At 43.7% G+C, this 21573-nt stretch overlaps 1 protein-coding gene across 1 annotated transcript in view; it reads right to left on the bottom strand.

The window, feature by feature from the left end:
- Positions 1-21573, bottom strand: part of map3k5 (mitogen-activated protein kinase kinase kinase 5) — a 130259-nt gene that overhangs the window by 50191 nt on the left and 58495 nt on the right. Inside the window, exons 6-11 of the mRNA XM_080744033.1 lie at positions 17606-17712; positions 12029-12199; positions 9087-9199; positions 7838-7997; positions 6648-6801; positions 5597-5704 (exon numbers count right to left, since the gene is read on the bottom strand). Coding sequence (XP_080600159.1) covers positions 5597-5704; positions 6648-6801; positions 7838-7997; positions 9087-9199; positions 12029-12199; positions 17606-17712 — 813 coding nt within the window. The remainder of the gene's footprint in view (positions 1-5596; positions 5705-6647; positions 6802-7837; positions 7998-9086; positions 9200-12028; positions 12200-17605; positions 17713-21573) is intronic.

Below are 21573 nucleotides of genomic sequence, written 5' to 3'. Positions count from 1 at the left end.
ACGTTAGACAGAATGTTATAAAACTGCACGCACACAGACATCAACGTTAGACAGAATGTTATAAAACTGCACGCACACAGACATCAACGTTAGACAGAATGTTATAAAACTGCACGCACACAGACATCAACGTTAGACAGAATGTTATAAAACTGCACGCACACAGACATCAACATTAGACAGAATGTTATAAAACTGCACGCACACAGACATCAACATTAGACAGAATGTTATAAAACTGCACGCACAGACATCAACATTAGACAGAATGTTATAAAACTGCACGCACACAGACATCAACATTAGACAGAATGTTATAAAACTGCACGCACAGACATCAACATTAGACAGAATGTTATAAAACTGCACGCACAGACATCAACATTAGACAGAATGTCTGCACGCACACAGACATCAACATTAGACAGAATGTTATAAAACTGCACGCACAGACATCAACATTAGACAGAATGTTATAAAACTGCACGCACACAGACATCAACATTAGACAGAATGTTATAAAACTGCACGCACAGACATCAACATTAGACAGAATGTTATAAAACTGCACGCACACAGACATCAACATTAGACAGAATGTTATAAAACTGCACGCACAGACATCAACATTAGACAGAATGTTATAAAACTGCACGCACAGACATCAACATTAGACAGAATGTTATAAAACTGCACGCACACAGACATCAACATTAGACAGAATGTTATAAAACTGCACGCACACAGACATCAACGTTAGACAGAATGTTATAAAACTGCACGCACACAGACATCAACGTTAGACAGAATGTTATAAACCTGCACGCACACAGACATCAACATTAGACAGAATGTTATAAACCTGCACGCACACAGACATCAACGTTAGACAGAATGTTATAAACCTGCACGCACACAGACATCAACGTTAGACAGAATGTTATAAACCTGCACGCACACAGACATCAACGTTAGACAGAATGTCTGCACGCACACAGACATCAACGTTAGACAGAATGTCTGCACGCACACAGACATCAACGTTAGACAGAATGTCTGCACGCACACAGACATCAACGTTAGACAGAATGTCTGCACGCACACAGACATCAACGTTAGACAGAATGTCTGCACGCACACAGACATCAACGTTAGACAGAATGTCTGCACGCACACAGACATCAACGTTAGACAGAATGTCTGCACGCACACAGACATCAACGTTAGACAGAATGTTATAAAACTGCACGCACAGACATCAACGTTAGACAGAATGTCTGCACGCACACAGACATCAACGTTAGACAGAATGTTATAAAACTGCACGCACACAGACATCAACATTAGACAGAATGTCTGCACGCACACAGACATCAACGTTAGACAGAATGTCTGCACGCACACAGACATCAACATTAGACAGAATGTCTGCACGCACACAGACATCAACATTAGACAGAATGTCTGCACGCACACAGACATCAACGTTAGACAGAATGTCTGCACGCACACAGACATCAACGTTAGACAGAATGTCTGCACGCACACAGACATCAACGTTAGACAGAATGTCTGCACGCACACAGACATCAACGTTAGACAGAATGTCTGCACGCACACAGACATCAACATTAGACAGAATGTTATAAAACTGCACGCACACAGACATCAACATTAGACAGAATGTCTGCACGCACACAGACATCAACGTTAGACAGAATGTTATAAAACTGCACGCACACAGACATCAACATTAGACAGAATGTTATAAAACTGCACGCACACAGACATCAACATTAGACAGAATGTCTGCACGCACACAGACATCAACATTAGACAGAATGTTATAAAACTGCACGCACACAGACATCAACATTAGACAGAATGTTATAAACCTGCACGCACACAGACATCAACGTTAGACAGAATGTTATAAAACTGCACGCACACAGACATCAACATTAGACAGAATGTTATAAAACTGCACGCACACAGACATCAACATTAGACAGAATGTTATAAAACTGCACGCACACAGACATCAACGTTAGACAGAATGTTATAAAACTGCACGCACACAGACATCAACATTAGACAGAATGTTATAAACCTGCACGCACACAGACATCAACGTTAGACAGAATGTTATAAACCTGCACGCACACAGACATCAACATTAGACAGAATGTTATAAACCTGCACGCACACAGACATCAACGTTAGACAGAATGTTATAAAACTGCACGCACACAGACATCAACATTAGACAGAATGTTATAAACCTGCACGCACACAGACATCAACATTAGACAGAATGTTATAAACCTGCACGCACACAGACATCAACATTAGACAGAATGTTATAAACCTGCACGCACACAGACATCAACATTAGACAGAATGTTATAAACCTGCACGCACACAGACATCAACATTAGACAGAATGTTATAAACCTGCACGCACACAGACATCAACATTAGACAGAATGTTATAAACCTGCACGCACACAGACATCAACGTTAGACAGAATGTTATAAAACTGCACGCACACAGACATCAACGTTAGACAGAATGTTATAAACCTGCACGCACACAGACATCAACATTAGACAGAATGTTATAAACCTGCACGCACACAGACATCAACGTTAGACAGAATGTTATAAACCTGCACGCACACAGACATCAACATTAGACAGAATGTTATAAACCTGCACGCACACAGACATCAACGTTAGACAGAATGTTATAAAACTGCACGCACACAGACATCAACATTAGACAGAATGTTATAAAACTGCACGCACACAGACATCAACGTTAGACAGAATGTTATAAAACTGCACGCACACAGACATCAACGTTAGACAGAATGTTATAAACCTGCACGCACACAGACATCAACATTAGACAGAATGTTATAAACCTGCACGCACACAGACATCAACGTTAGACAGAATGTTATAAACCTGCACGCACACAGACATCAACGTTAGACAGAATGTTATAAACCTGCACGCACACAGACATCAACGTTAGACAGAATGTCTGCACGCACACAGACATCAACGTTAGACAGAATGTCTGCACGCACACAGACATCAACGTTAGACAGAATGTCTGCACGCACACAGACATCAACGTTAGACAGAATGTCTGCACGCACACAGACATCAACGTTAGACAGAATGTCTGCACGCACACAGACATCAACATTAGACAGAATGTTATAAAACTGCACGCACAGACATCAACGTTAGACAGAATGTCTGCACGCACACAGACATCAACGTTAGACAGAATGTTATAAAACTGCACGCACACAGACATCAACATTAGACAGAATGTCTGCACGCACACAGACATCAACGTTAGACAGAATGTCTGCACGCACACAGACATCAACATTAGACAGAATGTCTGCACGCACACAGACATCAACGTTAGACAGAATGTCTGCACGCACACAGACATCAACGTTAGACAGAATGTCTGCACGCACACAGACATCAACATTAGACAGAATGTCTGCACGCACACAGACATCAACGTTAGACAGAATGTTATAAAACTGCACGCACACAGACATCAACATTAGACAGAATGTTATAAAACTGCACGCACACAGACATCAACATTAGACAGAATGTCTGCACGCACACAGACATCAACATTAGACAGAATGTTATAAAACTGCACGCACACAGACATCAACATTAGACAGAATGTTATAAACCTGCACGCACACAGACATCAACGTTAGACAGAATGTTATAAAACTGCACGCACACAGACATCAACATTAGACAGAATGTTATAAAACTGCACGCACACAGACATCAACATTAGACAGAATGTTATAAAACTGCACGCACACAGACATCAACGTTAGACAGAATGTTATAAAACTGCACGCACACAGACATCAACATTAGACAGAATGTTATAAACCTGCACGCACACAGACATCAACGTTAGACAGAATGTTATAAACCTGCACGCACACAGACATCAACATTAGACAGAATGTTATAAACCTGCACGCACACAGACATCAACGTTAGACAGAATGTTATAAAACTGCACGCACACAGACATCAACATTAGACAGAATGTTATAAACCTGCACGCACACAGACATCAACATTAGACAGAATGTTATAAACCTGCACGCACACAGACATCAACATTAGACAGAATGTTATAAACCTGCACGCACACAGACATCAACATTAGACAGAATGTTATAAACCTGCACGCACACAGACATCAACATTAGACAGAATGTTATAAACCTGCACGCACACAGACATCAACATTAGACAGAATGTTATAAACCTGCACGCACACAGACATCAACGTTAGACAGAATGTCTGCACGCACACAGACATCAACGTTAGACAGAATGTTATAAAACTGCACGCACACAGACATCAACATTAGACAGAATGTTATAAAACTGCACGCACACAGACATCAACATTAGACAGAATGTTATAAACCTGCACGCACACAGACATCAACATTAGACAGAATGTTATAAAACTGCACGCACACAGACATCAACATTAGACAGAATGTTATAAAACTGCACGCACACAGACATCAACATTAGACAGAATGTTATAAAACTGCACGCACACAGACATCAACGTTAGACAGAATGTTATAAAACTGCACGCACACAGACATCAACGTTAGACAGAATGTTATAAAACTGCACGCACACAGACATCAACGTTAGACAGAATGTTATAAAACTGCACGCACACAGACATCAACATTAGACAGAATGTTATAAAACTGCACGCACACAGACATCAACGTTAGACAGAATGTTATAAACCTGCACGCACACAGACATCAACGTTAGACAGAATGTTATAAAACTGCACGCACACAGACATCAACATTAGACAGAATGTTATAAAACTGCACGCACACAGACATCAACGTTAGACAGAATGTTATAAACCTGCACGCACACAGACATCAACATTAGACAGAATGTTATAAAACTGCACGCACACAGACATCAACGTTAGACAGAATGTTATAAACCTGCACGCACACAGACATCAACATTAGACAGAATGTTATAAACCTGCACGCACACAGACATCAACATTAGACAGAATGTTATAAAACTGCACGCACACAGACATCAACATTAGACAGAATGTTATAAAACTGCACGCACACAGACATCAACATTAGACAGAATGTTATAAAACTGCACGCACACAGACATCAACATTAGACAGAATGTTATAAACCTGCACGCACACAGACATCAACATTAGACAGAATGTTATAAACCTGCACGCACACAGACATCAACATTAGACAGAATGTTATAAACCTGCACGCACACAGACATCAACGTTAGACAGAATGTTCCAGTAGACAGACAGCCGGTCCTCATTCACAGAGTCTGACGTGTTACAAAAACAAAAAGGTTGACGTGTCCTCTTGTCAGTGTCAGTCGCAAACCTTTCGGATGTTTTCCCAATTCTTGCATCACGTGCGTGAAAGATGGTGTGTATCTTTCTAGGGCTTAAGTGGTTAATCTTATGAGCCAGACAGACACCCACCTTGTCATCAGGATCCACGTGCCAAATGGACACAATGTTATCGTCCACATCCTTATTTATGGACAAATATGAAGGCTGGTACACTTTGGTTGGCTCCAGTATCAACACCTGCAGAGAGAAAAAACATTATTTTACCTTTACATAGATGGTCTCGGGCTTTTTTCAGTTCCATTCTTTTTCCTCCTCGCCACACAAATAACACATTTGTCCTTCTGGGAGGTGGCCTAGTACAGCCTGTCTTTAGAGAATGGTCGCTGCTAGAATGGCTGTGCTCCAAGTTAAGTGTCCTTGTCCTGGCTCTCTATGTTTTTTTGGTAAGATATCTTTGGGGGCTTTTCAGCCTTTATTGATAGTACAGTAGGTAGACAGGAAACAGGGAGAGAGATGCACCAAAGATCGGGATTCAAACCCACGACACACTGTCAGGCATCAGAGCCTATGTGGTATGTGCCTGGACCGCTAGGCCAGCGGGGGCCAGAGTTGCCGTAGTCTTGGGTCGCGGCGACCCATATCTTCTTCTTGCACGCGAGAATGCGTTCCACAACTTTGAATCCACTAACTTCGGGAGAGACAAGTGGGTACACTGTCTGGGCTGGCTAAAGTACCGTGGCTAAAGTTACTTAGCATAACAGGTTTAGGTGGGGGTAGGTGTACGTCCTCACAGACATACAGTATATAAATAAACCAGTGTTTCTCAAAGTGGATTCCAGGGACCCTGTGGGTTCCTTGGGGGGTCTAAAATGGAGTCTGTAACTCTGACAGCATACAACGGGTCCACTTGTTTCCATTTGTATACTGTCATGGTAGTCGCGGTAAAGTGCAGTACTACTGTATTTCTTTAATATATAGCCTACATCTCATCACCACCTTTTGCAGCATCTCTGTTTCAAGTATATTTAGAAAACACAAGAATAAAACGTAGTCAAAGACGTTTACTTTTCTTATGCAGTCGCGACACGGGTCGTGAGACCATGTATGCGAATGCGCGGAAACATCACTAGATAAGCGACCCCCCAAACATTGAATCGCGCCCCTGTCCCGGCTCACTCACAGGGAAGCGGACAGACGAGACATCCTTCTTGGTGGCTTCTACCAGGAAGTCCATCCAGAAGTCCACCAGCTCCTGCTTGGGTGCCGGCTGCTCCGTGCCGGGCTTCTTGAAGTGCTGGTAGATCAGGATGGTTTCCACCAGAGAGCGCAGGTACCTGGAGGCAGGAGAGAGCCAGAGCCAGAGAGAGAATGAGAGAGGGCAGGGGGGCAGGGGGGGCATAACGCTTGAAACCCACCAGGCGCGGCCACATAAGCATAAGCACATGGACGTTGCTTTTCTTCCCGTTCCATGTCTCACTGGCCCATTGCACGGACGCTCCACTCGCGCATGTGAAGATTTTTATCCCGGTCTGGGACAAAAAAAGGTTTGTCTGTGTGCGCTCTCATTGAAATGAGAGCGTATAGTTTTTTGGTGGGTTCAAAGCGTAATGCTTTCGAAATGAATATTTCAGGAGAGGTAAGATTCAAGATTCATTTATTTGGTCCCGAAGGAAATTTGTCTTGGACATGCAGGCTGCTACATAACATACAACAGGACAAGACAGACAGAAAGTAAATTACAACGAATAGTGCACAGCACACAGTGCTGACATGCAGGTCAGGTGCATACGTTACATTGCATTACACTAGTCACCCCAACTAACGGCCTGAGTTTAGCAGATTAACGGATGTTGGAATGAATGAGTATTTGTATCTGTTCAGATGTCTTTTCTTGTTTTTAACTGGGACTCTATAACGTCTACCAGAGGGTAGCAGTTTGTATTCTGAATGCAGAACATGAGAGGGGTCAGCTATATATTTATCTATAGGGAAAAACCAAGAACTCTTTAGGACAGGCATTGACACTAAGTGTGGCCAGCGCGCTCCGTCTTCTGGTCTGGTATGTAGGTATTTGGGTTTTGAGATATTGAGGTATGACATTTCTTATCACTCAGCCCCAGAAAGTAAAGAAATAAGTGTTAAATTGAGTGGTAATCAAAATCTTACCTATCATTTTATAATGGACGATTTTTACTTTTCGGGCCAGTGGGCATGACCTTTGGGCAAGTAGAACATGACCTGTACTTGCCCGACGGGCAAGTGCCTCTGAGACCTTAGTGTCAACCCCTGCTTTAGGATTACTGTTATTACACAAATGTACACACTACAGTCGGGCATTACACTGAATGTTCTCTAATGGGTTGTCCTCACCAAATGGGGGCCTTGAGTTTGAAGAGTTTCTCTGAAGCATGGATGACCCTGGTGTTGTCACAGGCCAGTATGCTGGCCCCCAGGAAGAAACCCACATCCCAGTAGCTCTGCAGCTTGTCCAGGCTCCCCTTCTTACCCAGCAGACTGCTCAGCTTCACTCCTGAAACAACAGCAACAACAATAATAACAGAAACACGCCACTCACAAGCTCACACAGAAGCACGGCCTACTTTGTGCTGCTGCTGTTTATTTTTTAGACCATTGCTGCTTAACTTAAAGACAGGAGAGAGCCAGAAGGAAAAGATTTCAAACTGGGACTTTACCAGGGCCAGGTTTAACACAGTCCCTGCCAAAAAGAACCCTTTCTATGTAGCTCCCTGCCAGGCCCGATAATCCAGAGAATTTAATGAGCTTTAATTAAAATATTTTTTTATCGAAAACCGGAACTAAAAAAGCGGAACTAAACCTCTCGGAACGGTTTCTTCACAGACCCATTTGATCGCTGCACTATTACCATGGCCACCGGCAACCAGAGGCAGATCCTTCCAAGCCATGGGATGGTTCCATTCTAGCCTAGCGCAGCTAGACAATCCACCCATGTTAAAACAAGGAGGGGATATACTGCTGTTTGTTAGCTGCATTAGTATATAGTCTGGCCAAGCCAGGCTAGTTCCATTCACTCACTGTTTATTCAACACGGGAGCTAATTCTTGAACGGATGGTCGCTTTTTCAAAGTTTTTTATTTATTTTGAAGCTGTGGACAACGTAAACATGCACGATTCATGGTTGGAGTCCGATCGTGCACAACGGATATTCTCGCGACCACGTTGAAAGGTAGGAAAAGAAAGGCAGTGAGCTACATAGGGAAATTCTCGTGACTATTGGGACTTGCACCCATTGAGTTAAGGTGGTTAAACAGCATTTCTCACTTGAGACCAACGGGGAAAAGCGTTGGTGGGTAATCTGATTTTGCGGCGCTAACTAACATGGCACGGCAGCCACACACTCCATTCTCAACCAGACATCCTCCTGGCAAGGATATGAGTCATAACGAGGATTTGTTCCTGCATGCCATCTATATTCATCAGCTGAGTATATACCGATTGAGGAGGGCTCCCGGTAATCAATAAGCTCACAGCACAGCTCCTCAATAAAGGAATGAATGAAATGAACAGCGGCATCAAAGCCACCTCACAGATTTCAACAAGGATGATAGAAATCATAGAAACCAGTTGTTGCACCACTCACCCACTTTGCGGAGCTCGAAAGAGGCGTCAAATTGATGTCCTGCTGCCAAGAGCAGCACGGCGTAGTTTATACCCGAGTGCAGCGTGGGCTCTGACTCAAAACCTTTCTTGAACCTTAGGAAAGAGAGGGACAAAACACCTGTGTTATTAACATAAACAGGGACGTGCAGAGAATGTCAGAGAGGCAGGGGCTATTTTCTGTAAGTGATATCACACCGAACTAAGCATAATCAAGTGAATACTGGAAATGTGACGTAACGGCATGGATTCCTACACAGAGAGGGCACTTCTTTCAACATAAGATGCTGCATTCAAGTTCAGGAGAGTTTGGACAAGGCAATTCTCTTGATTGCTGCCTTCAGGTATGGCATGGAAAGAGAGGGCATTTGCATTTCTTTCATCACAGTAAAAACTGCATTCATGGTCTGGAGAGGACACTTTTTACAGACAGATAAAAAGGGCAGGGGCTCAAGCCCCCTTTGATGTCTACTGTATGTGTGCACGTGCCTGAACAGAAACAGCGTCATTCTGAGACCCCCCCCCCCCCCCCAACACGTGACCCTCCAACAATAATGGACCCCATCTCGGGGCCCTCGCTGTCCTTTAACCCATTCAGGCCTAGAATTATTGAATGCTTTAACCATTGAAAAATAGCAGATATACAAGCTCACAGTGCGTCACCGAGTGCCGCGCTGTGAGCTTGTAGATCTGCTATTTTTGAAAAAAGTCGTGAAAATGTGTGCAAATCTTTGAATATATGTATTTTCAAATCGAAATGTTTGTAACTCAAATTTTGCTTATGGGGGGTCCCTGGAACTAAATATTTTGAGATGGTTGCCCGTGGCCAAATACATATAGTTTTGGGGGTCCTTCACATGAAAAAGAACTGACATAGTAGTCTCTCAAGAACAGACTAACTGAGCTCCAGTTAAGTGAAAAGGACCTTTTCTTTGACGATGGCTAGTCAGATTGCTGGCATAGGTTTAAAAAAAAAAAAAACTTAGAAGGATTCAAAAGACAAGAATCAGGTCAAAATTCTAATTTTCAAGATTTTTCAAGAATAGCAGATCTACAAGCCCGCAGCGCGGCACTCAGTGCCGCGCTGTGAGCTTGTAGATCTGCTGTTTTTCAATAGTTAAAGCATAAAATAATAATACACAATAATGCATACCCAGTCGAAATGGGTTTAACAGAAACTGCATCATTCTGAGACCCCCCCCAACAATAATGGACCCCATCTCTAGGGGCCCTCTCTGTCCTTTAATAACAGCTTTAGTGTCACAACAATCACAGATATATTGATTTGCCACTGGCGAGGCAAACTCGCACAACACATGAAATGTAATTTATTTTAATGGGCACTCCGCTCCGCTGAGGGGGCGGGGGTGGTGTGAATATTACTCACAACGACAGCCAGATGGAGCCTCTCCTAAACAGACGTCACGTGTAATTGACAAAGATATGAAATCTTAAAAGCTGAACTGTGAAGGAAGGCAATTAGTGGGTTTATGTTATGAGTCAGCTTTCTGACAGCTTCCCGAGTGCCTCGCTCTGTGCCCGGATGACAAGCATGACGCTTGTTAACGATGCTGACAGGGTGAGAGGAGAGTGAAGAACTGTAGCTAGTAGCCTGCAGTCTCACGCAGTCTCTGTTGGTTCTGTGCTGATTGCAGGCATTTGCAGCCAGTCATGGCACTGCATCTTTAAATGTGTTATTTATTTTAGAAATAATTAAATCTTTCACCCAATAGAAACAACTCCTGCTGCAAGGTGATGATGTAATTTGTCCACGTGTGTTCCAGCCCTATGGCATTTATGGAAAACAAGTGTTAATAAAAAATATTTAAAATATAGTTTTGATGCTGATGCCTAAGGATCAACGCTGGTTCACTTTAGAACGGAATACAATGTTATTTTTTCCGGTAGAAAGAAGAGAGACAAGTCCATGTGTTTACCTTGCTTATTGCTCATTGTAAGTCGCTCTAGAGTAGGGATGGGATGATATGAACATTTCATATCACGATTATTGTGATCAAAGAAATCGCGATTTACAATATTATGGCGATAATCAAAACATCCATTATCCTGGGGCAGAACATTTGCTAAGATTTTGCTGTCTACGTTCAACAGAGATATGGGCCTATATGAACCGCATTCAGTCGGATCTTTACCTTTTTTGTGAATGAGAGAAATAGTTGCCTGTGTAAGGGTAGGAGGAAGGGAGCCTTGGGGCAGAACATTTGACAAAAAATAGCAGATCTGCAAGCTCGTATTGTGACGCGTTGTGAGCTTGTAGATTGGCTATTTTTTGGCAAAGACATTTGGTAGAGAGTGAAAAAAAAAAAAGTCTGTTTCAAATACATAATATAAGTATGTTTTACCAATAGAGGGTTTAAGTGGTACCGGATATGCAGCTCGGCAAATAAAAGGTGAATTGATCCCAGTGCATGACGGAGGACGACATCATGATACATTAAATCTCCATGATACGATTATCGTTATCGTTTTTTTTAATCAAGATAAACGATAATATCGCTTATCGTCCCATCCCCACTCTAGAGCGTCCTAAATAAAAAAATCACACTTGTGTGAACTGAGCGGTGGTGTGTGTGTGTGTGTGTGTGTGTGTGTGTGTGTGTGTGTGTGTGTGTGTGTGTGTGTGTGTGTGTGCCCCCTGTGTGTGTGTGTGTGTGTGTGTGTGTGTGTGGCCCCTGTGTGTGTTTGTGTGTGAGTGTGCCTGGCCTATGCCTGGCCTATCCTGAACAACAGCGCCCCTCCCTTAACATGTGTGGTCAGAAAAGGTTACTGCAGGGCCAGGCTACATACCCGGAGACAGACAGACATACAGACAGACAAACAGACAAACAGACAAACAGACAGACCCACACACACGGCCACGTATAGGAGCGTTGTGACCACCGCTCAAAAAAAGCTATTTCTCACCAGAGCGTGCCTTGGTCTCGGCTCTGCGTGTCGGCGAAGTGTGACTCCAGGAAGGTGTCCTTGTAGATGCGTCCCACCAGACAGTAGATGTCCGAGGCCACCTGCTCCTCGGACTCCACCAGGGGGAGCATGATGTCCAGAGCCTTCTGACGGTCCCCTGGCAGGTTCCTCCTGCATGGACACACACACATGCACACATTAACTCATTTCCTGCTATCCCCGTCGAAACCGGAGATTTCCCGCTGTACCACTCTGCGATGCCCGAGGAGCCCGAAGATTTAATTAGCTTTAATCATTATGAAACGATTAAAAGTATGGTCGCTGATTATAGCCGATTCTGTCTCTTTAGGCCCGCCTCCTAACTGTATCCAGTCGTATTTCCGGTTTGGACCGGATCTAGGTTTCCATATCCGGTCTGACGTCCAATCATAGCTCCGTTCCCATAGGTTTTCAGTGTAAACAAAGTCAGGAGCTGCACGGTCATACCATCGTCTTTTTTCACGCGTTTTTTATTTTATTTGGTAGCTGTTTGATTCCACTACCCGCCTGGCATATGATCTGTGCACATATCGTCTGCTATGTGCGTGAACGTGTCCATGTGTTACCATAGCGCACAGCTGACTGTTTCCAATGTTTTCTTAAGTAACAATGGCGGATACAGCAGGGATACAGCCTGGCAACGGAAACGTCTATTCCAATGGATTGTTTTTTATTCGAAAGCTGTCATCGAGTCTACCCGTCTACTACATGAGTCGCGCACAGATCGTGCACTATGCGTGCACGTGCCCACGTTAAAAGGTAAGGACAATTTGGCAGGAAAACAGTTCATCCTATGTTTAAAATAGCAGCAGATGAGTTAAGACCTCTGAGGCCCATTCTACAAAATCAAAGTTACTGGCAAGAAAGAGACAGAGGAGAAAGTGGTACAGTCAGCTGGGGCATTAAGGCCACTGTGGCCACAGGGCACAGTGAGGGGCACAAGGCCAAACTGAGGGGCAACGACGGCCATGGCCTTCATGGCCTCCATGTAATTCCTGCACTGGTGCTGTGCCAACGCTATCTGCCAATGCAAAAAAAGATCTAAAACGACACAGATGCTTTCCCGGTTTTAATGTGATTGGTGAAGACAGCATGGCATCAGAGTGGTATCAATTCTGGTGTGCATTCAATTTCGTCCAAAACCCTACTAATGACCGAATGTCTTTCTGAGACTCCTACATTCAATCCCTCATATACTCTGCACACCCAATAACCCAAACTGCACATAATAGCAACCAATCAAAACTATTAAGGACTAATTGGGATTTAAAGTTGGAGAAAGGATTCAATTTAAAAGTGGCCTGAAATTCCATCAGATATCTGCCACTTGTAAGATCCCTGTAGCTGCAATCATACCACAATCAGATTAGCCTGCAGTTAAGATTCCCCGTAAACTTCACAGAAACCCTGTGCATGGAGGTTAAATAAAGCAAAAGAGCTGCCATCTATCGCCATGGAGACCATGGAGACGGAACAAGGTATCCTTGCTGAGGGACAAGGCGATAAGGACCATCGCAACCCCGTGTGCTTTTGTACAGTACATATCTCTCTCTCTCTCTCTCTCTCTCTCTCTCTCTCTCTCTTTTCATACAGCTCCAGCGCTCTCAGGTTCTGTCTCCTCTCAAAACGAGCGCCGATGACTCAGTCCTCTTCACAAGGCTGTGAGTCTGTCTGCGCTGCACAACACAGCCTTCAGCGACTCGTCAACCATTCAAGTTCTCTGCCACCGCAACATGTCGGTACGCTCAAAAGCCAATTACAGCTCAACACTCGAGCGGTGGCTGGTTTATTAGGACACAGTGTTCTACGTTCAAGATCACTGTTCATTATGGGATGCATAATATGGTTAATCAGCAGGCTCGGCTATGGGACGCACAGCAATGACTCAGCCTCCGACAGAAAGAAACACTTAAGGGAGTAGTTCACTCCAAAATGATTTTTTTTCGTTTGATTAGTCACACCACGGAGACTTCAGTTCAATAATATTTTTTTCTATTTGTCGCATTCCTAAGACAAAACATTTAGTACATTTACCCCCATTGATTCTGGATGGGGACCCAAATGCATTTGTGTGAGAATCAATGGGGGTAAATTTACTTGACCCTTGACCCTAGATTTACCCCCATTGATTCTGACCCAAATGATTTTGGGTCCCCATCCAGGGCCTTATTTGGGTCCCCATCTAGAATCAATGGGGGTAAATTTACTATAATATTTTGTTTTTTGTCTTAGGAATGCGACAAATACAAAAAAATATTATTATTATAATAATTAAATGTTATTATTGAAGTCTCCATGTTGTGACTAATCAATAGAAAAAGTCATTTTGGGGGTTAACTACTCCTTTAAGGGAAGGTATTTGGACAGCTCTGCATTTAAACAAACAAATATTTGCTGTTTGGCAGAAACCTTGCATGTCCAAAACAACTCTTTCTTCATTATTATTTTAGAAACATTTTAAAACTAGAAGTGCTCTTCCGAGCACAGGTCTCCATCAGCCACGCGTCCTGGTGGTGCTATAATAGGCCAATGTAAAAAGGGTGGCATGTGTTTCTTTCATGGCGCCACCATGAGGCTGATTTGAACATTTTGTAGTGTAATTTCTTCCTTGGCCTTTTGCGAATGTGCGTGCACAATTTCATGACAATTGCACGCTGTGTTTGATTTGAGGCATTTTGTTTGAAACGGATCAATCCTGCAAAGTTTGGAGGCCAATCTTAGCCAATCAGGATGGAATATTTAAAACAGGACAGATCCGTCTTGATCATATGACTGTAGAGATACTGTGTACTGATTTGTGTTCATTTTGGGTAGAGTCTGAAGGAGTAATATTCAAAAAATGTGTCTTACATTAGTCGGCCTCCAGGTGGCGCTATAAAAGGCTGATGTGAGAAATTCAAGGAAAGGGTTTTTCCTTGGCCAATAGGGAGTGCGCTTACAAAGTTTGAAACTGATCGGTGGAGTTATAGGTAAAACCACGAATTGGCCTGTTATAGCGCCACCATGAGGCTGATTTAAAACATTTGAAGTGGCATTTCTTCCTCATCCTAGTGGGAACGTGTGTGCGCGATTTCATGTTAATTGCACTCTGCGTTTGTGATTTAAGGCATTTTGTCCAAAACGGACCAATCTTACAAACTTTGAAAGCCAATCTTAGCCAATCAGGATGGAATATGGACAATCAGAGAGATCCATGTCGATCACCTGACTGTAGAGATACTGTCTACCGATTTGCGTGATTTTTGGACAAAATCTGTAGGAGTACTGGCCAAAAGGTAATTTTGCACAAATTAGCTTACAAAGTTTGAAACTGATCGGTGGAGTTATAGGTAAAACCACGAATCGGCCTGTTATAGCGCCACCATGAGGCTGATTTAAAAAAATGTTAAGTGGCATTTCTTCCTCGGCCTAGTGGGAACCTGTGTGTGCGATTTCATGTTAATTGCACTCTGCATTTGAGGCATTTTGTCCAAAATCAGACAGATCCGTGTCGATCACATGACTGTAGATATGCTGTTTACCGATTTGCATGATTTTTGGACAAAATCTGTAGGAGTACAGAAATGTGTTTTGCAAACATCAGCCTCATGGTGGCGCTAGAACAGGGCCATTTGAAAAATGTGGGGCAGAGGTTCTGAATTGGCATCCAGGGAGTGTGTGTGCTCATTTTGGCAGCCTCCGGGCCAACGGCGCCGGAGATTAGCTGGTAACAAACTCGGAGGACGGACGGACGGACGGACGGACGGACGGACGGACGGACGGACGGACGGACGCACGGACAGGGGCAAAAACATACTCTCCCCCTGCCTTCGGCTGGTGGAGACAATAATGGAAAATAGCCAATTTACACGATTCTTGTATGACGAAATAGGGCATTCATTTACAAAAGAAAAGTTGAAATACGGAGATAGATACAGTATGTCTGCCCGACAGCGACGAAATGTATTCAATATCAAACTTGCAATAGTGCCATGATGCCACACATCTTTCCTGTAGCTTTTCTTATAGCTCTCCCGCGGCTTGTTTTAATTCTTTGTAATGCGCCGTCGCGTCCGGGTGACGGGTTAGAGGAGCTGCAGAAGATTCTGAGCAGCCTGGCGGCGCCCCCCCGCGGAGGCGTTTTCCAAATCGGTGCCAAATTGAAGAACAGCACGCTTTTTATTGCCTTTGGAGACCGCCGCACCGTGAGAACCACAGGAAGTTCACGAGAGGCAGCTGGTGAGAGGGGCAGGCCGTTAAAAACCTCCTGGCTTCTGCATCTGCTCTGCCTTCCTAAACACATGCTCTGCATATGGGCTTGTACACTATGTAATGTGTGTGTGTGTGTGTGTGTGTGTGTGTGTGTGTGTGTGTGTGTGTGTGTGTGTGTGTGTGTGTGTGTGTGTGTGTGTGTGTGCGGGGGCGTCATTCGGGGGTGCCAGGAGGATGGCCATTTCCACCCCCGGTCGCATTTAACATGAAATTCAATTATTTTAAGCATATTTTCTCTACTGTTCAGTGCTCACTCAGATCGTTTGCTGGAGAATGTGTTCTTGTCTGCAACCATACCTTCATTAACCACATTCAACCTCTTAGGGGCGGCATAGCTCAGGGGTAGAGAAACCATTATTAGAGCACGAAGGGTTCCCAGTTCGAATCCGGGCTCCCCCTGAGTTAATGTCGAAGGGTCCTTGAGCAAGACTCTGAACCCCTATAGTTGCTCCTGGTGAGTAGGTTGGTGCCTCGCATGGTTTCCTCTGCCATCGGTGTATGAATGTGTGTGTGAATGGGTGAATGTAATGCACAATCTCTGTAAAGCGCCTTGAATAAAAGCGCTATATAAATGCACCATTTACCATTTAACCTGGTGTCCCTATTTTGGGCATGTCATTGTAGGCGTTGTGCGCTTGCTACTTTTTTTAAATAGATCTTAAATGGTCACTTTTTGCCACACTTCTTTTTTTCTGAAATGAGCCTCTTCTTTATGTGTGTGCGAGTACAGTAAGTATCTGAGTGTGCCTCGATGACTGGACCAAAGAAGAGTAAGTGACGCCTTACTAGCACACAAGGGCTATTTTAGGTTTAGGGACATTTTGAAGTTCAACATTACTGAGAGTTAATGATAGCGTTGTTAGGGGATGGGGAGGGTAAGAAATCCATGACAGGTCCTCACAGATGCGTGTGTGTGTGTGTGTGTGTGTGTGTGTGTGCGCACGTGCGTGCGTGCACAGAACACGACTGCCAAGTGACAAGTGTGCATGTGCCTCCACATGCATGTCGTTGCGGTCGGGCAGAAACCTTGTATCTCCAAGTCTCACATTTGTACGTTTTTTTTCGAAAGGTAAAGCCTTGCTTCATCATACAAGACTATCGCACAAAATTAGTGAAAATAGCTGATCTACAAGCACACAACGCCTCGCGGCGCGAGGCGTTGTGTGCTTGTAGATCTGCTGTTTTCACTATTTTAGGTAATTTTCTAAAATGATAAATACAAAACGAACAGGTTTGGGACATGCAGGGTTTCCACCCGACAGCGAGGATGTGCTGCGGCCGTCTTACCGGTTCAGTGCAAAGGCATAGTGGAACTTCACATGGGGGTGGGCGATGGGGTCAAAGGTCGGCAGCTTCTCCAGGGTCTCCACCAGCTTCACGATGGACTCGTAGTCCTGGAGGACAGCAGGGACGTGCAGAGAATGTTAGAGAGGCAGGGGCTCAAACCCCCTTTGATGTCTATGTGTGCTCGTGCCTGGATGACAGTGCAGGAAACACACTGATGAGAACATTCTGTCCATACTATGGATTTATGTCACCAAAAACATTACAACATCAATCATTTATGTCAATCTATTGCACTTGGAACAATAAAGCAACGAAGTCATGACGTGACTCGCTCATCCCCCGGTTCACGGAAGTAATTTCTCCACGAAGAATAACATTGACTCATCTTAACTCATTGCATGCCAGGCCCGATAGTCCCGAGATTATTTCAATGTCTTTCCCCGCCAGGCCCGATAATCCCGAGGAAAAAAATAAATACATTTTGTAAATGTAGTAGGCATGATAGCAATCGCGAAATTGCATGTTTAACCCCCATAGCAACCCCATCTTTCAAACATGGCAGCCATCTTTGTTTACATTTTAGGAAAACATAATGGCTGCTAACTCATGAATGCCTGAACGGATTTCCATTCGGATTCTTTTGTTTGAAAGCTGTGAGCAATGTGGACACACGTGGTGCATTATCTAGGCATGGGTGTGCATGATCCGTGCACTATGAATTACATGGAAGTCTATGGAGACAGGGGCAGGGGAGAGTACGAAGGTATTGTTAAATGGCGGTGAATGTGTTAAAATCGTCTCATATAAGCATTGTGGTCCAAAAATAAACAAACAGTCTCCACGATATTGTCAGGGAGGTGTCTCTGTATGGTTTATGATAGTCAGTCACTCATATTTGATACAGTCTGCTTCTAGTGAAAGTTTAACTAATTGGGCGACATTAGCGTTTTCTCACCATCAGTTGATTCTTCATATCCATATGGGTCAAACCGCTGAGATCATTTGTTTATGTTTGTAACACAGTTCTTATATGAAGCGATATGAAAAAAAAAGTCTATGGGAATTCGAATGGGGGGGGAAAAAACGCGAACCAAGTAGGATGTGTAAATGACGTCAAACTTCACTGCTCTATGGAAGAGGTTGCTTGGTAGATTTTATTTAAAGGGGAAGACCACCCATTTTCAATATTGAACTATGTCATTAATATACCTTAGAGGAGTGTGGAAATAAAAAAAAAGTTCCCCCCCTTCTGTGTTGCCTAGAACTGGAGGATTGATTTGGGGGTTTGTATTGTAAATTACAATGGTGTGATGTCATCAAGTTGTATTTTACAATACAAACCCCAAAATCAATCTTCCAGTTCTACTGTAGGCAACACAGAAGGGACACAGAAGGGACTTTTTTTCTATTTCCACACTCTAAGTTCCAACTCCTCTAAGTTATATTAATGATATAGTTCAATATTGAAAATGGGTGGTCTTCCCCTTTAAGTATTGTATGATAGTGTACACAGGTTCTAATGCTCTCATACAACGTATTCTAATAGTGTCCCTTAGTGCTGTGACTGTACTGTACTGTACTGTACTGTACTGTACTGTATACAGTACGGTGGCTGGGTTATTAAACTGTCCTTTTATCTCAGCTCTTGCTGTTGACAGAGCCCTGGGTCAGTGAATCCCCCTCCCCGCATTCTAATGACACACTGTAGTAAAAAAGGGACCCTAAATACAGTACGCATGCACTCACATGCACCATTATGCACACACACACACACACACACACACACACACACACACACACACACACACACACACACACACACACACACACACACACACACACACACACACACACACACACACACACACACACACACACACACACACACACACACACAGTTACAGTACAGAATTTGGGAGGTGTTCCATTTGTTTAGGGCCTATAAAAAGTCTCCTCCCGCGCCTCGAAACGACGCGGAGGGACATGACTCCTGCTGCTGCTGTCCGCTTTGAGTAAATGAGGAAGTGATCCGCGGTGGAAAACCAGTGATAAATCATACCAAAAAAAGGCTGTCGCACAAAAGTAGTGAAAACAGCCGATCTACAAGCACACGACGTTGTGTGCTGGTAGATCGGCTGTTTTCACTAGTTTAAATACTTTTTTAAATGATAAATTCAAAACGAACGGTTTTGGACATACAATATTTTCACCCGACAACGACGAAAACTGTCGCTGGAGTAGTGGGAACGCCACCGTGCAATGTTGTGGCCCTCGGCTTGGTACCCTAGACATAATTCGGCCCTTGGGGAAAACTAATTGGGGAACCCTGCTATAATGGATAAGCCTAAACAAACCAGTTCACATGAACAATACTGATGTAAAATAAGATATCTGAACGGCTACATATAGTTTATACAATTAAAATGTCATGAGCCTACACAGTTATAGGGGGGCTTGCCCAGCATTATTTCTCTTCCAGTCGCCAATAAGCCTGGGTTTCCGAGGCTACTGTTCCACAAAAGCAGCTTTGAGTTTGAATTCTTCAGACTTCCCAATTGGTAACCATTTTCAGTAAACACTTTTGAAGAGAATCTATTTGTGTTTGGACTGTTTTTTTCCCCCACTAACTACACATTGGAGGAATTTTCTGGGTTCAGAGCCATTCTGGTTCTTCTGACTTGGCATGAAGCGACACGGGGAGTGACTTCCCCACCCGAGGGCGCGTTGTCAGAAGTCAACTATTGTTCTTGCCGCTTGAATAATTTAAAGGTTCCCCCCTTTGTCGCATCGCGCTTTTTGCTCTTCCAAATACGTTAGTCACCAGCCATGGCCGAAGGACGACGGTGAATAATTCAGTGTCTCCTCCATGCTTGTTGTTCTCATCAATAATTCATAGGGCGGAGAGCTGCTTTTGAGTGAGTGGGCAGATGTGTACAGTGACTGGCATCGCCACGCAGACACCGCAGAGCTATAACTTAACCCATTTAGGCCTAGAATTATTGAATGCTTATTAACCAGTGAAAAATAGCAGATCTACAAGCTCACAGCGCGGCACCGAGTGCCGCGCTGCAAGCTTGTAGATCTGCTATTTTTGAAAAAGTCGTGAAAATGTGTGCAAATCTTTGAATATATGTATTTTTAAAGTGAACTTTTGTAAGTCAAATTGTTGCTTCTTGGGGGGGGGGGGTCCCTGGAACTAAATATTTTGAGATGGGTGTCCGTGGCCAAATACATATCATTTTGGGGGTCCTTCACGTGAAAAAGTTTGAGAACCACTGACATAGTAGTCTCTCAAGAACAGACTAACTGAGCTCCAGTTAAGTGAAAAGGACCTTTTCTTTAACAGCGCGGCACTCGGTGCCGTGCTGTGAGCTTGTATATCTGCTATTTTTCAATAGTTAAAGCATTAAATTATAATACGCAATAATGTGTAGCCGCACCTGGTCTAAATGACTTAAGACGAACGGACTGAAAGTTTAGCCTACAGCACTCCACAGGCGGTACGCGCCGGTCCCGCTTTTGAGGAAAAAACAGCTAGCAAACCGCAGTGCCTGAAAGAGCTGCTACTGTTGCTGTGAACTCTGTCTGTTTCAGTGCACAATAAGCTCACCTGTCAAGGTCAGAGACGTCAGACTGCAGCTACACAGGATTGATGGCACATTGAAAGTTAAAACGTTTTTTTTTTTTTACAGGGAAACTTTTTGTTTTTGTGATAGACTGTTGAAGGGGGAAATTATTCTTCCTGGCTCTAGTGGGAGGTCATTGCTCAGGGTGAGTTACAGAGCCTGCCCTGGAGAAAGCAGGGGTCTGGCGGTACTGCTTGTTCCAGGACTTTTCCTCAAGGTGGACACTTGCGGTCACAGGCAGTCAACCTAGGAACCTTTAGTCCAGGCGTTTCGGGCAGTATTTTGATGGAATCGTGCACTTTATGAAAGAAGCACAACATTTGGTACACAATTAGAACATGC

The sequence above is a fragment of the Nannobrachium achirus genome (genome assembly GCF_963921795.1).
Source record: "Nannobrachium achirus genome assembly, chromosome: 16".
Classification (NCBI taxonomy): domain Eukaryota; kingdom Metazoa; phylum Chordata; class Actinopteri; order Myctophiformes; family Myctophidae; genus Nannobrachium; species Nannobrachium achirus.
Note: the sequence above shows the minus strand (reverse complement) of the source record. Positions and strands in the feature narration are given on the sequence as shown.